General features: G+C 39.2%; 1 protein-coding gene across 1 annotated transcript in view; it reads right to left on the bottom strand.

The window, feature by feature from the left end:
* Positions 1-17,836, bottom strand: part of slc45a4a (solute carrier family 45 member 4a) — a 52,432-nt gene that overhangs the window by 2,597 nt on the left and 31,999 nt on the right. The window contains exons 4-8 of the mRNA XM_077230114.1: positions 8,687-8,875; positions 4,914-5,093; positions 3,033-4,105; positions 1,688-1,787; positions 70-281 (exon numbers count right to left, since the gene is read on the bottom strand). Coding sequence (XP_077086229.1) covers positions 70-281; positions 1,688-1,787; positions 3,033-4,105; positions 4,914-5,093; positions 8,687-8,875 — 1,754 coding nt within the window. The remainder of the gene's footprint in view (positions 1-69; positions 282-1,687; positions 1,788-3,032; positions 4,106-4,913; positions 5,094-8,686; positions 8,876-17,836) is intronic.

The following is a 17,836-nucleotide window of genomic DNA, read 5'->3' on the forward strand; positions in this document are numbered from 1 at the left end:
GGGATTAGCTTTAATTCGGCAGGATTAGAGTGTCAGAGAGATGAGTGTGAGTGCACAGGCGACTCTGACCTCTTTAATATCGTGATACTGTCCCAGAAGAGCGTATGGACAGTACGAGATGCTCATGGAGATGATTCCCATACTGCTGATCATCACCATAGACACGTAGACGTTCGGGAAGATTGCCATCACGGCCGTCCCGATCGCGAATCCCAGAGTGCCCAGGATGTAGATGACCTTTATGCTGAGGTCAAAGTTATCAAGGTACTTCTGCAGTAAAGCTGCGTTCACAGAACAAATGAAGAATGAAGAGTTGATCTGGTGAGACGGTTGCAGCTGTAGTTATTGATTTATGATTTAACGCCATATCTGCAACAATGGCTATTTTCATGGCAATCAACAGTGTTTCAATTTAAAAAATAACTACGATTACAATCAGTTCAAAACATTGTTTACAATAATTTAACAATTTTCCTTAAAAAACAATCAATATACAAAATCAGACATATATACCAATAGTAACAACAGTAATAACATTTACATGGAATCTTTCAGTTTAATATTTGTCAGAAATTGTAAAACTGCTCCAGGAGAAACCTTTTTAAAACTATATTTTCTGAATAAAAATGAAGTCATGTTATTATTACACATTAGTCAAGCTCGCATCAGTGACTCTCAGCTGATCCACGTCTACCTATACGCACAACCGGCTCAACAATGTCTCTGAACAGATTCACGCCTTAACTGAATAACTTAAGAAATCACTAAGATTAAACATGTCAAGTGATTATATGTCCACCCTGCCTGCCATAGAGCGTGAAAGATGCATCAACAAATTTAATTTGGTCAATTTAAAAACATGTCCCTTCATTCTCCCAGCGTCAGACTGGTGTAACAACCCCACCCAGTGGCCAGAGGCGTCTTACCGGACATTTACTCGTAGTCGTACCTCATCGAGTCACCAGTGAATGATTTTACTTCATTTTTTAAAGTAAACATCTTTAAATATATATAATGTCTTATAATATACATTATAATTATATCTTATTATATATAACCCCACTGGGTGGGGTTGTTACACCAATTTGACGCTGGGAGAATGAAGGGACATGTTTTTAAATTGACCAAATTCAATTTGTTGATGCATCTTTCATGCTCTATGGCAGGCAGGGTGGACATATAATCACTTGACATGTTTTATATCAGTGGTTTCCTAAGTTATTAACGCCCGTCGGCTGTGTACGGACGTTGGTTTGTGCCGTTATTTTGTATTGAAGTCTATGGGAAGTCTAGTTTGTTTTCCTCTAAAAAGGGCCGGGGACGAAATTGACAGTTAAGTTCCAGGAAGTGCCGGTAGTGTGTATAGGAATACGACGCCCATCACTGTATACATATATAATCTCCTTCAGTATTATCAGCAGCTATCGTGTTCTCAGGCGCTCATTACCCTCCTCCCTCCCCAGCTCCACCTGTCTCAGTCAGTACATTCAAATCTTCAATTAATGATATCTGCAATACATTCATGTTGGTTCTGTCCTGTTCACCCTGAGTGTGTTATTGCTGCTCTTATCAATGCTCGGCTGCCCAGAACAGAACCAGACCGCCAATCCTAACCGTATGCTAATGGCCAATCGTATTTGAGGATAGTGGTCCTGACAGAAGCGTTGTGTAATTTGAGGAGGTGTACCTGAGCAGATGGCAGCGGTGGCAGCGTAGATCACCAGACCCCAGCAGCCCATCTGGACCCCGCGGTGGTAGTTATGAAGGGCCGTGGAGTTCTGCGGGGCCTGTAGGGCCACAACAGGCATTCATATTTAGGGTAAAGCTTCCAACTGATGTCAGAGAAACCACACCGTTGTCTGCTTTATGCTTAAAGCAGATTCAGATTATTTTATTTAATGCCATGTCAGCAATCAAAGCTATTTTCATGGCAAAAAATCAATTACAAAAATACAAATATCATTTAAATACAATAAAAACAGCAAGTCATATTATACAAGATTCTTTAAATTAATATATGAAAAAAATCCAAAACCGTTTCAGGCATTATCTTATTAAATATGTCCTTGATCTTTCTCTTTTTATTTATTTGCATATATTTTTAATTATTTAAATGTTCATCTGTTCATAATGATTTTCTTTTAATTAAAATAAATACATATTATTATTACCACTATAAAAACAAATATTTTTTAAAACTTTCTCATAAGACTGATCTTTAAAGGTGCTTTAACTTGAACCATGTCGTATCTTAAAAACATGTTAGCAAAGCCACTGTCAGCAATCACAAATAAACAAAAATGATTTCTGAATACTTATCCTGTAGCTTTCTGATAGTCCAAACCATGCAGGGATACACAAGCTTTTCCGTCAGCCATTATCAGAAGTTCATACTTCGCATGTTCACACTTCTGTGATGTCAGATGGTCACATGACATGCATACAGGTGAACAAATATTCAATGTTTTTTAGTAAGTGTGTTTTGCATTTATTTCATTATTTTATTTATTTTGATGTTATATTTTTTATTTAATGATCAGCTTTTCTTTTAATTCAAATTAATACATCAATAAATATTATTATTACTACTAATAATACAACAAATATTTTGTCTTTAAGTATTAGATTTTTTGTGATTTCATTATTAGCTTTTCTTTTAATTAAAAATCAGCTTTTTATTCAAATACATACACCTATAAATATACTTTTATTATTATTATTATTATAAAACACAACCACATCAATAAATTATAATAATGATTATTATTTTATTATTAGTATGCCATATAAAACTTGCCACGTTGCAAATATAGAAGTTCCCAAATCTTGTTTCAGGTGAAGTATAGTCTTTTTCTCAGAAAAGTTATACGGTATTTAGCGCTCAAGTTCTGTTCATAGGTTCATATGTTCTAGTTTTATGATGTTTTCATGGTGCTTGATGACAACAAAAATAATTTTGACAATACAATGATCATTGTGTGGTGAACTATTCCTCAAACGTAGCCTTTCCTACAGAAAACCCAGGCTCTCACCGTAGGGTCTCCCTCATAGATGACCTGCCCCATGAAGTCTGTGTAAAACACGGCCTCGGCGATGATGGCGAACCACGTGACGAGGTGACACACACACAGCCTGAAGAGTTCTCTGGGCATCTTCAGCATGGACATCCACAGGAGCCTGACGGTGGTCTCGGTCTCGCCCTCCTCGCTCTCCGTGTCCCCGCTGCAGTTCGTGTTCCCGCTCTGATGCCGCGCCCTCTGCCCGTTCCTCTGTTTCTGCCGCTTCTCTATCTCGTAGATGTCGTTCATGCTGCGGGACGGTTTGATGAGGAACGCGGCGTTGGCGCGCCGGTAGCGGTAGCGGTGCGATCCGACTCGACCGTAGTATGAGAACGTGCAGGACGACTGTCGGTAGAACGTGTGGCGTCTTCGGCGCATTGATGCGTTAGTGCTTGAGGTTTGCAAACCGGGCGGCCCGTGTCCGTTGAGATCCGTCGGATGTCCGTTAGGAGCTTTAGATTCGTTGAGCTGATTGTTTAGCAGAGCTTCTTCTCCCTCGCTTTCAACCTGCTGCAAAAACGTGGAAAGGCGACTGAACTTTCCGCGCATGAACTCTTGACTCCCGGCGCTGCTGCTTCGGCGCGGCGGAGACCCGTGATAGGAAGAAATGCGATCTTGGAAGATTGACGGCTCGATTTCGCGTAGGAACAGCATATCGTGATCTAGGTGGTCAAGCGTGGCGTCGGTCATAGCTAAAACAGAGTCGCTTTTACAGCGAACGATCTCCACGTCTAAGAAGTCCATATCGAGCTCGCGCTCCGATCGCCGGTCCGTGTCGTAATATCCGTAGTGCTCGTCTTCGTGGATCATGTCGAGCTGCGGAGCGATTTTAACGCTGGATTGTGTTTCCGCCTCCTCGTCCAGACGGTCTTGTTGCGGACTGAACTGCTGCTCCTCGATACTGAACAGGTGCAGAGCCACGGAGATCGTGAACAGAACCGCGGCGAACATGAACAGAATTTGCTCTTGAGACTTAAAGGTTTGACCCAAGAAGGTGTGTGTCCAGTCAAGACCGCCCAGAGCGTAACCCACCGCGCCACCGAGCCCTGAAACACACAACACACACACTTTAGCACTGATGGAACGATTACATGAGACGATGTACTAAAAACTTTCCACAATTATCAAAACAATCCCCATTCATACAGATCCACGAAAACGTCAAAGAACGCTGTGTTCTGCTGCCGGGCCAGTAGATGGCGACGTCACTCTTTAAAGAAACACACACACGCCTATAGACTTAAAACGTAATACGCACGATGTCACTGTTTCCACAAGTTCATGTTTTTGTAGTTTACACGGAGATAATAATGGTATCGTTTTCAAAAACATGCACTTTAAAACCAGTTTTCAAAGTTTTCAGGCCCCCAGAACACCGTTGTCGTGTAAATGAACGGTCAAGCCCATAAAAAGTTTTACGTTTTAGTAAAACTGTGTCGTGTAAACGGCCCCCTTATTCTTTACGGATGTGTGCGCAAGAACAGCGCTTGGGGAATGACAAACTGCAAAAAATTATACAAATATCTAAAATTTTAAATCAAGATACATTTACTTGAGAAGGAAATAACTTTTTATTATTTTCATACTTTTATTAGATAAAAATATATCAAAATTAAATTATTTATGCTTAAAACTAAAAAATATCTGTCAATTGGGTCATATTTTTCTGTTTTAAGCATAAACTCACTTCATTTACAAAAACAGAGAGTAAGAGAATAATTGTTTGCAGTGTGTGAATTGGGTCATAGTTTGTTGAGTCCCAGATCTAAACGAGTGTATTAATCAGCAGTGTGAACGTAGCCTGTGACTCCAGAGACTGCAGCTGTGATGTGTGTGTGTGTGTGTGTGTTGCACCTGCGGAGAAGGCGTGGATGTTGAGGGCCATGTCCTGCTCCTCGGTGTCGGCCACGTCCAGCAGATACGCTCGTATGGGACCCTCGGTGGCATCCGCACAGAAGTCCAGCACCACCACCCCCAACACCGTCATCACGATCCCTATCGGCTGGTTATTAGGCACATCTCCTAAAGCAAGACCTGAGAGAGAGAGAGAGACTTTAATCACTAAATTTACCCTCTTAATGCAGTCCCTTGCAAAGCATGCTGGGAACTACAGATCCACTGCCCAGTTAGTTGTCAACAAAAATGATTCTATGTAGTTTGCACACAAATGAATTAATTAAGAGCGAGAGAGAGAAATTTAAGTCATGTTATAATATTTTATTATTTTGATGTCTTTATAATTATTCTATGCATTCCAAGCTTTGGCAATATTGTATTATGTACAGTCATGGCGATAAGAAATTTTTGAATTGAATTGAATTGGAGGAGAGGGGGGGGGGGGTTTGAAATAAAGCTGGGGAAAAAAACCCTGAAAAACGTACACTTAAAAGCTGATAAAATTTGGAAGTTTGAGTACTCAAATGACTAGAACTAAACTGAGAGCTATATAAAAATATTTAAACTAAATTATAATAAAAAGCACATCAAATTACAATTTTCATTTATAAAGTCATAATATGGTGTCTATTATATTCAAACCTAGTAACACTAAAACACACACACACACACACACACACACACACACACACACACACACACACACACACACACACAATTATGTACAGCCCTCTGGGAATTCAAACATCCCGTAATGCATCCCGGAGCAGTTCAGACCTCAGTGTCCTGACCTTGATCCGGCACACTGTCACGCAGATGCACACACATGTTGTGGGAAAACACACACATATATTGATTGTTCTGGCTTATTTGAGAGCTTTTCCAGGGTTACAGTAGAGCATGTGTGCCACTACAGCCTGAGGTCACGGGTCAAGCTGTGCATGAGTTGTGTAATGATCGGTGTGTTTGCCGCTGCTCACACTGATCTGAATGAACTCCTAACCTAAAGTATGAAACTTTAGTGTGTCACTCGTCACTCACGGCTTACGCTACAGAATACATGATTTTATTCATGAATGATCCTTCATTGCAGAGGACGTGCTGTGCTCACTTTTGGATTATAAAAAAGAAAATCCACAGACTCACATTGAAGAAGGGACCTGATAGATACTTGGGGGGCACTTTTGGGCAAGTAGTAGAGAATCACCTAGAAACCACCCAGAACACCCTAGCAACGGCTATAAATGCACTAGAAACGCAAAAGAACACCGCAGAAACCACTTAGCAACATATTAGCATCATGGTGCATAAATGAAAAAATAAAAAAAAATAAAAAAATAAAATATATTTTTTTTATTAAATTAAATAATAATAAAATAAAATAAAAAATAAAATTAAACAATAATCAAATAAAATTAAAAATAAAATAATTAAATAAATAAAAATACATTGAAATAGTGTTCATTTCCTTCTAGTATTATTTTATGCATTGTTGAAATTGTAAAAACATCTACAGAATATAGAGTGCGGAAACTCATAGCTCTGTTATATCAGCGGTCGAGTGAGTATTACGCTTTCCTCCTGACAATGGAGTCGGCGCGCAGCAACAGTGGAGACAGGAAGTTGTTCCAGATTGGCAATGAAAGGTAAAAAGGGGCACAACAGGAAACAGTTCCCTGTGAACTGGTTCCTAGTCCTTTCCCATGTCATAGAGACCGACGGAGTTCATGCTGACACACACACACACACACACACACACACACACACACACACACACACACACACACACACACACACACACACACACACACACACACACACACACACACACACACACACACACACACACACACACACACACACACACACACACACACACACACAAGCATTTACTCACATACTGACAGATAGTCAAGAGAATGGTATTACATTGTCAAAAACAAGGTATTACATTGTCTTAAAAAAAACCTTGGTAGGAAAAAGTGCATGATCTCAGTGTTAAAGTGTCATGAAACCCCTGTTTAGCACTGGACGTTCACACCTGAGAACTGGAAAAAGTCTCAAAAAATGGGCGTGTAAAGCTGTGGAAAAGAGGGAGAATAAGGGGTGGGAGAAGGGGAGACAACAACCAATAAAACACAGATCTGCAACACACTCATTATACGGACATATGAATATAAAATTTGACCTTTGTAGAGAAAAAAAAACTGATTTGAGGGTTAAAAATCAAACCCTGTATAACTAACAGCCAAAACGAGGGAGAAACGTGGTAGAACATTTAAAAGGTCTAATAATTATATTTTTACAGTCTCTGAACAAATGATGCGTCAGTTTAACAGAAAGAATAAAGGCATAGTTAGTTTTTGTCCATTGTTCTTTGAATTGTCAGTCTACATCATTGTCTTCTGTGTATCAGAATAATTCCTCATCGTGTTCATGATACAGCTGTATCAGTTTCTTATTTGCACATTTCATTTTGAAGAAGACACGTGCGCACACACGGCGCTGGTTCATGTTTAGAGCAATGGAGTATATGAAATATGTCCGTAAAAACTTGAAACGCGATTGCTCCTGTCCGTATGTGAACTATATTACCCGCGTTGCAGGCGTTGTTGAACTCATCGCGCTGTTCTGCACAGAAACTGCTGTCATGCGCGCGCCGCGTGTTGTTTAAATTCTCCTGTAATGCGATCGCATGACAACTGCACACAACAGTAGTAAATATATCACACTGTGAAAGTGATTTTTGGATATTTTATTACAAAATTCGTACATATTGTACCTTTAACTCGAGGGTCAGCTGACGTAGAATCGTGTCTGCAGCCAATCACAGACTCCGAATGCACACTTCTATCTCACATTTCGTGACGTTGCCTCGACTTTGCTTTTCAACACGGAAAAACGCAAAAATAACCACTTATTTATAACATTTCTGAGTGCTTTTAGTGTTTACAGTGATGTGCAGCCTGTACATATCGGTTCACATCTAAAAAAAAACAACGTGCTTTGGGGTTTCATGATCCTTTAAGGCCAAGTGTGTACAACATGTGTTAAGAATGTAAAAATCATTTTGATTTGATGCTGAAGTTTGAAATCTACTTTATTGTCCCTGATGGGGAAATTTGTAATGGACTCCATAGCCAGCATTTGCCAAAACCGGATATGTAAAAAAATTACAAAAAATATTCATACACACCATACACATAAAGACGTCACTAATTTATGTTCACAATCTAATTGATACCGGTACAAACGAGTTTTTAAACGTGTTCCGTTTATAATGGAGAGTTCTGTACCTCTGTTAATGTGCATTGATCATAGAGTCAGAATACACTGTAAAAAAATTGTTGGTTTAACTTAAAAAAGTAAGTTTTCCTGGTCGCCTTAAAATTTGGAGTTGAAATTGGAATTAAAAAGTTAATACAAAGAAGGAGATTGGTTTAATCAACAGAATCTCAAAATATTACATTATCCGAACAACATTATTTACCTAAGTTGATTTGACAAAAGAAAAAAGAAATGGTAATAAATCATGACAATATTTTTTTTTACAGTATAGGATAGTCTTTCATGCAGGTGAGAGTTCATATAGAGTACATGAGATGGGTCACTTAAAATCCTTTCAGCCTCATTTAATGTGCATTGCTCATCCAGAGTCTGAATACTAGGATAGTCTTTCAAGTCCAATCATATTCATCGAAGTTGTAACGATATAAAGTATTTCTGCTCACCTATGAGCGAGCCGTTGAGGAAGAGCGCGACGCCCAGCAGGACGCCCACACACAGGGCCAGGATGAAGGGTCTTCTGCGCCCCCAGCGCAGGGTGCAGCGGTCGCTGGCCGAGCCGATCAGAGGAGTGAAGATCAGGCCCAGGATGGGGCTCAGGAACCACGTCAGGCTGTAGTATTGCTCTGGAAGACCTGAGAGCAGATCACAACCACACGTATGAGGTCACTTCCTGTGCACGCAGCCCAGGGCTCACAAATATCTTGTGGTTTTGTGTTGCCTATTATTATAATTATGCGCATTGCTTTCAGGAAACAGCATTAACAGTAATATGATAAAAGATCCATTATAAACCATTAAAACCCACTTTACAATGTAAGAAAAAAACCCTAATATTCCTGATTACACTAATGCTATTGCTAACTTTATCCAATATTCAACATCCTCACCAGCATCTCTGAATTGCATATCAAATTTCCATCCATTTGGATTACACAGATTTAACGTAACATACTAATAAACTTAATGTGATGCATGTTTGACAGTCAAAGATAAAAACACTCAAGTTTCATTTATGGTAACGCATATTTTTTGGCACAGTGTGTCTTGATTGGAGTAGGTACTTAACATGATCCAATATTCAACATACTCACCAAATATCAAGCATCTCCACTCAAATATGATTTATGTATTTGAATTGCATAATATATTTCAATCCATTTGGATTACATAGATTTAACATAAACGCACTAATAAACTTAATATGATGCATGTTTGACAGTCATACATAAATGAAACTTGAGAGTTTTTATCTTTATGGTAGCTCATATTTTATGGCACAGATTGAGTGTCTGACCTCTTTGGCCTTGATTCGAGTGGGTTTTGGGATTGAACTTTAAGGTCAGGACGGCTGACGTCTGGGACTCAAAATTATGATCTTATGACCAGATTCAATATGAAAATAAGATCAGATAAAGCAGATTGTTTGTAAGAGTAACAGGCTTTAAACGCTATTCAGACTCACATGACTCGAATCATAAATAAGGCCGCTGTGGAAATCGTTATGTGGTTAATAATCCTCTAAAAGCTTGGCAAACACATAAAATAAAAATACCCCTTCATTGTTCCCGGATCAGCAGAAGACTGGCCTATTAGTGCTGATCTACAGACACTCATTCAGGAAAACCGGAGAAGTTCATGTAAACAGCAAGAAGAAAAAGAAAAGAAAAAAAAGTCTCTTGAACCTTGAATCATCTGATTTAGTTACTAATATTCTATTATATGTATAATATATTATATAAATAAATGTTGATATGCATAAGAGTTAATGTTGATTTAATTTTATTGGTAGCAAACCCTCTAATTATTTAGATTAATTTATATAAATTAACTCGTTCAACTGATGTAGTTGACAAAATGTGTTATGTTATGGTTTAATTTTTTTTAACTTTTAAAAAGTTTTAAAATGCTCTCATAAAAAATTTGAAATTTCAAAAAAATGAAAATTTATTTTATCAAGGAAAAACAGTTTCTTTTGGAATGGTAGCTTACATTTAGAAAGAAATATTGGAAGTGTAGAGAAGGATTAAAAAAAAATATATAATAAAACAAAAGATTCAGGTTGATACCTGTGCTCAAGGAAAAGATGAGTAACAAGAAAGAAAAAGTCCTTAATAAATAAATAAAATAAAATAATCAATAATTCAGTCAAGTGCTCACAGAAAAGATGAGTAAAAGGAAAAATAAATTATTAAAATATAAAACTTAATATTATATAAAATATAATTTAGTCAAGTGGTCACAGAAAAGATGACAATAATATTTTTTTAAATACATAAATAAAATAATCAATACATGTATAATAAATATTCAGTCAAGTGCTCATGGAAAAGATGAGTAGAAGAAAAAAATAAACTATGACATTTTCAAAGCAAGAAATATGATTATCACACCAGCAAATCATGACTCACCGCTAAAGAAATATACATGAACAATAAACAGACCGTCAGTAATATCAGAGGTATCAGTAATATTATTATCATCTGTCTACAGGAGCATCACTAATGTCAGAAATGTGCATTTGGTGCTTTATACTGCATCGTCTGTGTGCTCATCATTCGGAAAAACACATTTAAGCTCATTGTGTTCAGAACAGTATATCCAGAAAGAAATGCAAAGCAGTCCGTTGGCCATTAGAAGAGTATGTTTGCACATGAAAATGAGATCTTAAGTCATAATTCCACACAGTTCCCACAATTCTGTGAAAAAAAAAATGAAAGAACGACTATAAAAGTCCAAATTGAAAATTTGGCTCATTAACACGTATGTCTGCCAACATTAAAAGCCAAGCCTGTTGTGCTTTATTGTATAATTGGATACCGTGTGTTTAAATATTGTAATAGGTATTGTGTGTCGTGAGTTGTTTTATGGTGTAATTTATATTGTAGTTATTGATTTGTCATATACTGTAAATGTATTTTCATGTTTGTATTTTAATGCTTCTTTTACATCTTGTAAAAGAAATTGCACTGTCCCCTCTTAAATAAACCAATAAACTAAAAAAAAAAAAAACTAAGTCTGTTTTTCTCACGGATGCTGTCAGAAATCTGGAATAGTGCCATGCACCTGCTGGAGAAAAGAGGGACGTCCCATTCAAGGATCCCCAAAAAAACAAAAACAACTACAACAGCAACTCATGATCCTCTGGGAAAACGTCCACCGGAGTCCTGAGAAGTTCTCTGAGAGTCTTATCAGAGTCAGGGCCGGATCTGACGGGAGCTTGGGAACGCCAGGCCGGCTTCACCTCACAGAGCCACCGTCCACAGCCGGGACACTTCCTCTTCCTCGCTGCTTTCTTAAGATGCTTTTCATACATATATTTAGTCTTTGTGCGTAAGCTGCAGTAATGCACACAAACACTGAGACGAGGCACAAACAAAAGATCTCAATCAGTTGCTAAGCAGGTTATTTGTTCCTTGAAAAATATGTGGAGTAAACATCCAAACAGGAAGTTTGAGAGATTTCAGTAAATAATCACAGGAGATTTTTTTGTTTCCCACCAGGTCAAAAACGGTGAACAATACTGAGAGCAGAATGAGTCAAACAAGAGGAAGTGCTTTCTAAAAGAGAGAAACACACAAGTCATACTGTACCGAAAACTGCAGTAAATCACACTGAGACGCAGAGAATCGAACAAAACCACACCGTTCCTGTTCCCAGCCGGAGAAACCAGTTGTAGATGCTGGATTACGGAGGTCCAGGATAATCTGAAGCCGTGGGGAACTAGCAACTACTGTCTCTTCCCACTGGATTCCCAGCATGAAGACGGACTGAACTCTTCCTTCACTGTTTCTTGAGATGCTTCAGAGTTACACGACTTCAGTTACAATCACTGCCATTCATATGACCTCTGATCTGCAAATTCATATAGCGAAATAATGTTTGACTCTATTACTAATCTAATAATAATTTAAGTATTGATTATTAATATTAATTATGGATTGATATTTATTTAAAAATACATCTAATATCTTTATACACACACACACACACACATTTAAATGTTTATTAATTATTAATATTTATTATAAATTACTAATATTTATTTAGAGTTGTATATCTTATATAATAATAACAATTATACTAATAATTCATAAATATTTACAATATAATAATTTATACACATTTAAATAATACTTATTTATAAATTATTGGCAGTTAACATTTACTATATCAGTAGGGCGTGTGTGTGTATATATATGTGTGTGTATATATATATCTTAGGCACACACACACACACACACATATATATATATATATATGTGTGTGTGTGTGTGTGTGTGTGTGTGTGTGTGTGTGTGCCTAAGATATATATACACACACATGCCCTACTGATATATATATATATATATATATATATATATATATATATATATATATATATATATATTTATATAAACAAAACCCTAGAATGTAGAAAACAGGGACAGTATGGAAAGCTTCTGCATTGCAGTGTATTTGACCATGTGGGTAATATGCTTGTAACAGGTAAAGCCTGGCAAGCCAGACCCACATCAAGATGTTAGGTCGGGAACTCACCATTGGCAGGGCTCAATCCGAGGGGCGGGATTAACGGTTGTCTTGCATGTTCCCTCTCCACGTAATAGGATATCGCTACAACCAACCAGAGCAACGCACGGCTGTGGCTGGGTGAATCCCATGCGTTTTCCCACCAGTGGAGCTATATTGTTGATATATTAAACTTTTCCCGTATCCGGTCGGCAAAACTCCGAACATCTTCCTTTTTTAAGAATGACTTAAGTGCCGTTCTTTGTTCTTTTCTCAACAAAAAGCTTAACTCCAAGTCCTCCAGAGTCACGGCCAAAGCCGATTCGAAAAGACCGCTGTTCGCCAGCAGTTTCTTCTTTTTTTTCCAAGTAGCAGGGAATTCACGCGGAACCGCCACATCTCTGCCGTCATTATGTTAAGCCCGCCCACCAACTGTATACACAATGTGATTGGCCTGACTAGAGTTTAGTTTTTCCAGCTCGAAAGCCAACGGAGAGTTGCTAGACCACACTGGCTGCAAAATACATTTTGCTGCCGCTACGGTGCGTCTAGATTTCTTGGCTAGGTATAAGGTGCTCTGATATCACATACTGTTTCTGCAGGTGCTGACACACCCCCCCCTCTCTCTCTCTCTCACACACACACACACACACCCCTCTACCTCTCTCTCTCTCTCACACACACACACACACACACACACACCCCTCTACCTCTCTCTCTCTCTCACACACACTTCTACCTCTCCCTCTCACACACACACACCCCTCTCTCTCTCTCTCTCTCTCTCTCTCTCTCTCTCTCTCTCTCTCTCTCTCTCTCTCTCTCTCTCTCTCACACACACACACACCCCTCTACCTCTCTCTCACACACACTTCTACCTCTCCCTCTCACACACACACACCCCTCTCTCTCACACACACACCTCTCTCTCTCTCTCTCTCTCTCTCTCTCTCTCTCTCACACACACACACACACACCCCTCTCTCTCTCTCTCTCTCTCTCTCTCTCTCTCACACACACACACACCCCTCTACCTCTCTCTCACACACACTTCTACCTCTCCCTCTCACACACACACACCCCTCTCTCTCACACACACACCTCTCTCTCTCTCTCTCTCTCTCTCTCTCTCTCTCTCTCTCACACACACACACACACACACACACCCCTCTCTCTCACACACACACACACCTCTACCTCTCTCTCTCTCTCTCTCTCTCTCACACACACACACACACCCCTCTCTCTCACACACACACACACACACCCCTCTCTCTCACACACACACACCTCTCTCTCTCTCTCTCTCTCTCTCTCTCTCTCTCTCTCTCTCTCTCTCACACACACACACACACACACCCCTCTCTCTCACACACACACCTCTACCTCTCTCTCTCTCTCTCTCTCTCTCTCTCTCTCACACACACACCCCTCTACCTTTCTCTCTCTCACACACACACACACACACACACACACACACACACACACACACACACACACACACACACACACACACACACACACACACACACACACACACACAAGCACTCTCCCACACACACACACACCTACACACACGCTCTCCCACACGCGTACCACCAATAAACCCTAAGACTGAAAAATCTTTCATTAGTCAGCATCACCACTGACACCATTACAACAGCCTGTTCCTATGAAAACAAGAAGTCTTGCCAACACACATTCACTGAAGCCAGAGACGAGTGGGAGAACTCTGAGAGAGAGTGACAGGAAGAGGAAGAGGAAGGTCAAACTTTCTAGAAATGGACAAAAGGCAAAGCAATGCCAGGAAACAGGTGCTCTCGGTGTGTGTCAGGTGCAGAGCGCACTACAGCCGGACTACAGCCGGACCACAGCCAGACTTTTCAGATATTTTCAGTTTTTGAGAAAATTAGTATGAACTAAACAAATCTCAAGCACGACTCACCAGGACAAGCATTAACCATTGACTCAGAAAGGCAAAACTAGACCTAATTTTCCAACCACTTCCATTCACGTATAGGAATGTTTCAAAGTGGGAACGCTGCATTTGGTGACCTCTGACCTGCACAATTACAGCAAAAAGATGTTTGACCAATACAGGATCTAAAGGTCACAGTCTTTAACTGGCTAGATTAATGAGTTAATACCAAAATACAAAACATATTAAAATAAACATTTTAATAAAATAAAAAAACAAAATATTAATAAATATTTAAATACTGCAATTTATATATTACATATACATTTGATGAATTTATCAAACCACCAAAGCTTTGAAAAATTCAAGAGTTTTCTCCAAAACATTTAGTAAGAAGTAAACAAATTTCCTCAAAGAAATCATATCTGATTTCAGATTCACCTGCTGCTAAACATCACAGTCAAATCAAATCCCCCCATTTACCACATACGATGTATATTATAAGTCATAATTAATAACTTTCTCCTTGATTATCCTGTTTCATTTTGAAATATCACTATTCTTGGCCAGAATCTTATAATATTAAGCTATATGAGGGCCACCAAGATCCAGAAACCAGATCCAGAAATCGAGCAGATGGCAGAATGAAATATTAACACGCTGGTTTCATATTCCAGTGTGTGTCCAGGATAACCCTGCATCTCTCATATAGAGCTCAACACCATGAATAATAAACCGAGTGTGTGTGTGTGAGAGAGAGAGAGCGATGTGCTGTTTGATCTGGTGAAGTTAGTGATGTGAACTGCTCTGAGATCAGTCATCACTCATCTAAGTGTTGACTGTTGCCAAGTGGGAAATTGTTTGTGTTTCATTCATTCGATTGTGGAAACTGACCTCTCATATTGTCCATATGTTTTTCCCCGTATTCCTGAATAAGATTTAAACCGCATGGGTTAAACACACACACACAGCGAGTCATCTCTCTTACGTAACACTGCAGCAGTGCGATTCTCAGCAGTCACGCACACACACACACACACACACACACACACACACACACTTCCTCGTCTGAGCTCAGTGCTATTAGTCAGATTAGTGTTGATTCTTGTAAAGCGCACTGGTCACTGTCGGCTCTGCTTCTGTGAGCACAGATTTCACAGAAGACGCAGCACATTTCAAACTAAATGCTCAATGAATTTCACTATTGTGAAACTCTGAAAGTCAGAGCGGTCATGAGAACTCAAGTCTAATGACCCAGAGGCTGACCAAAAACAGCATAAAAGGGCTCATTGTTTTACTATTTATAAGAGACAATAAAGACCCGCAAAATCACACGCAACAAACACACTTTGTCGCGCTCATAACATTACAATTCATAGTTTTGCATAGATCAGCCAGAATGATGCATCAATAACTGACAGAGCAGGTGTGTGCTGAATTCCTGTGCCCTGTGTGTGAGATGTGATGTACCCATGAGGCATTTCAGCGAGCGGGAGTGACACAAGGTCGCGAGCTTCAACACTAGCGTAGAGGCTTACAGCGCAAAACGCAACAATATATATATATATACCAGGGGCTGTTTAAATACTCGATTCTGATTCGCTGGAAGGTGTGCAGTAAAACCGTTTAATGCACAGATAGTTCCAGTCAGTTTGATTACAGTTCGAAATTAATCCGCTAGTATAATCATTGGTAACCATAGTAACACAGTAACACTTGCAAACAGAGTGAGAGACACATATGAAAACGTTTATTTAGTGACGCCAAATTGATGATTTTTGCATATCGTTTAATTTGTATGGTGAATATGGCAATTTTGAGAAATGGGCCGAGGCACAAGACGAAATAGAAGACTTGGAGAAGACGTTGAATGACAAAAAGAGGCACAAAGAATTAACACCGACAGAGCTAGATAAGATCGAAGACGACAAAGATGAGGTCAATGCGAAAAAGAAAACTAAATGAGCAGTTAACACTTTCAGTGACTTTTTGCACCAAAGACAGAAAAATTGTGATTTCGAGACCTACTCTGTTTCTCTTTTAAATGAGACATTGCGGGAGTTTTATGCCTCTGTTCAGTCTACCGCTGGACGCGAATATAGTGTTGCAAATTTGATGTGTCTCAGAGCAGGTATAAACCATCACATTACAAAATACAACATTAAGTGATAAAGACTTCAAGTCAAGCAATGCCATCTTTAAATCAGTTTTAAAGCGCTAACTTACAGGAAAAATGGAAAAGACACCGGCGTTCATCATCCGCGTATTACTGAGTCTGACTTGGAGAAAATTAGAAATACACCTGCACTCTCCCCTTTCACACCCACAGGACTTGTAAGAAAAGTTTGGTTTGACATACAGCTGTGTTTTGCACGGAGGGGAGGAGAAGGAAACCGTAACCTATCAAAAGAGTCTTTCGTTCTCCGGCAAGACGAGAATGGGAAAGAGTAGGCCTACCTGACCCTGGCATACCCAGAGACAAAAAACCACAAGGATCCCACCGCATCGGATAGGGAAAATTTACGAAGATTTATGTTTGCGAGCCCCGGCGACCCACTTTGTCCCGTCGACAGCTTTAAAAAATATCTGTCAAAGTATCCAGAAAATGCCGGAGCGTTCTATTTGCATCCGAGACGCATCCCTCTGTGCAAACTCGAGAGCACCGAAATGTGGTTCACCAGGGAGCCGATGGGGCTCAACTACCTTGGCAATTGGGACTCTTTCAGTTCTTTGTCTCTCTCTTTTAATAATGAATTTAAATAAATGTGATAATTCATTCAAATAAAAGCAATCCGATGGCCCTACTTTATTTAAAGCGGACGGAGTGCTAGAACTAACGAGCCGTAACTTAAGAAAATAACCGTCATTTTTACACGTCTGTTAAAAAATTACACTGTAAACATCAGTTACAGCTTTAACTTATTTTTAACTTGGCAAATAACCGTGGTATAAGCGGGATAATCCACGGCTAGCCATGCATTAAAGGATTTTAATGCGCGTCGGGTGGTTCTTCGCCTCTACGTCGTGCATTAAAATTCTTTAATGCATGGCTAGCCGTGGATTATCCCTTACATATACAAATATATATATATATATATATATATATATATATATATATATATATATTAGTGCTGTGCGTTAAACGCGTTATTAACGGCGTTAACGCAAA

This window comes from Siphateles boraxobius, unplaced genomic scaffold (genome assembly GCF_051911475.1).
Source record: "Siphateles boraxobius isolate OS27281-9 unplaced genomic scaffold, OSU_SipBor_1 139, whole genome shotgun sequence".
Lineage (NCBI taxonomy): Eukaryota > Metazoa > Chordata > Actinopteri > Cypriniformes > Leuciscidae > Siphateles > Siphateles boraxobius.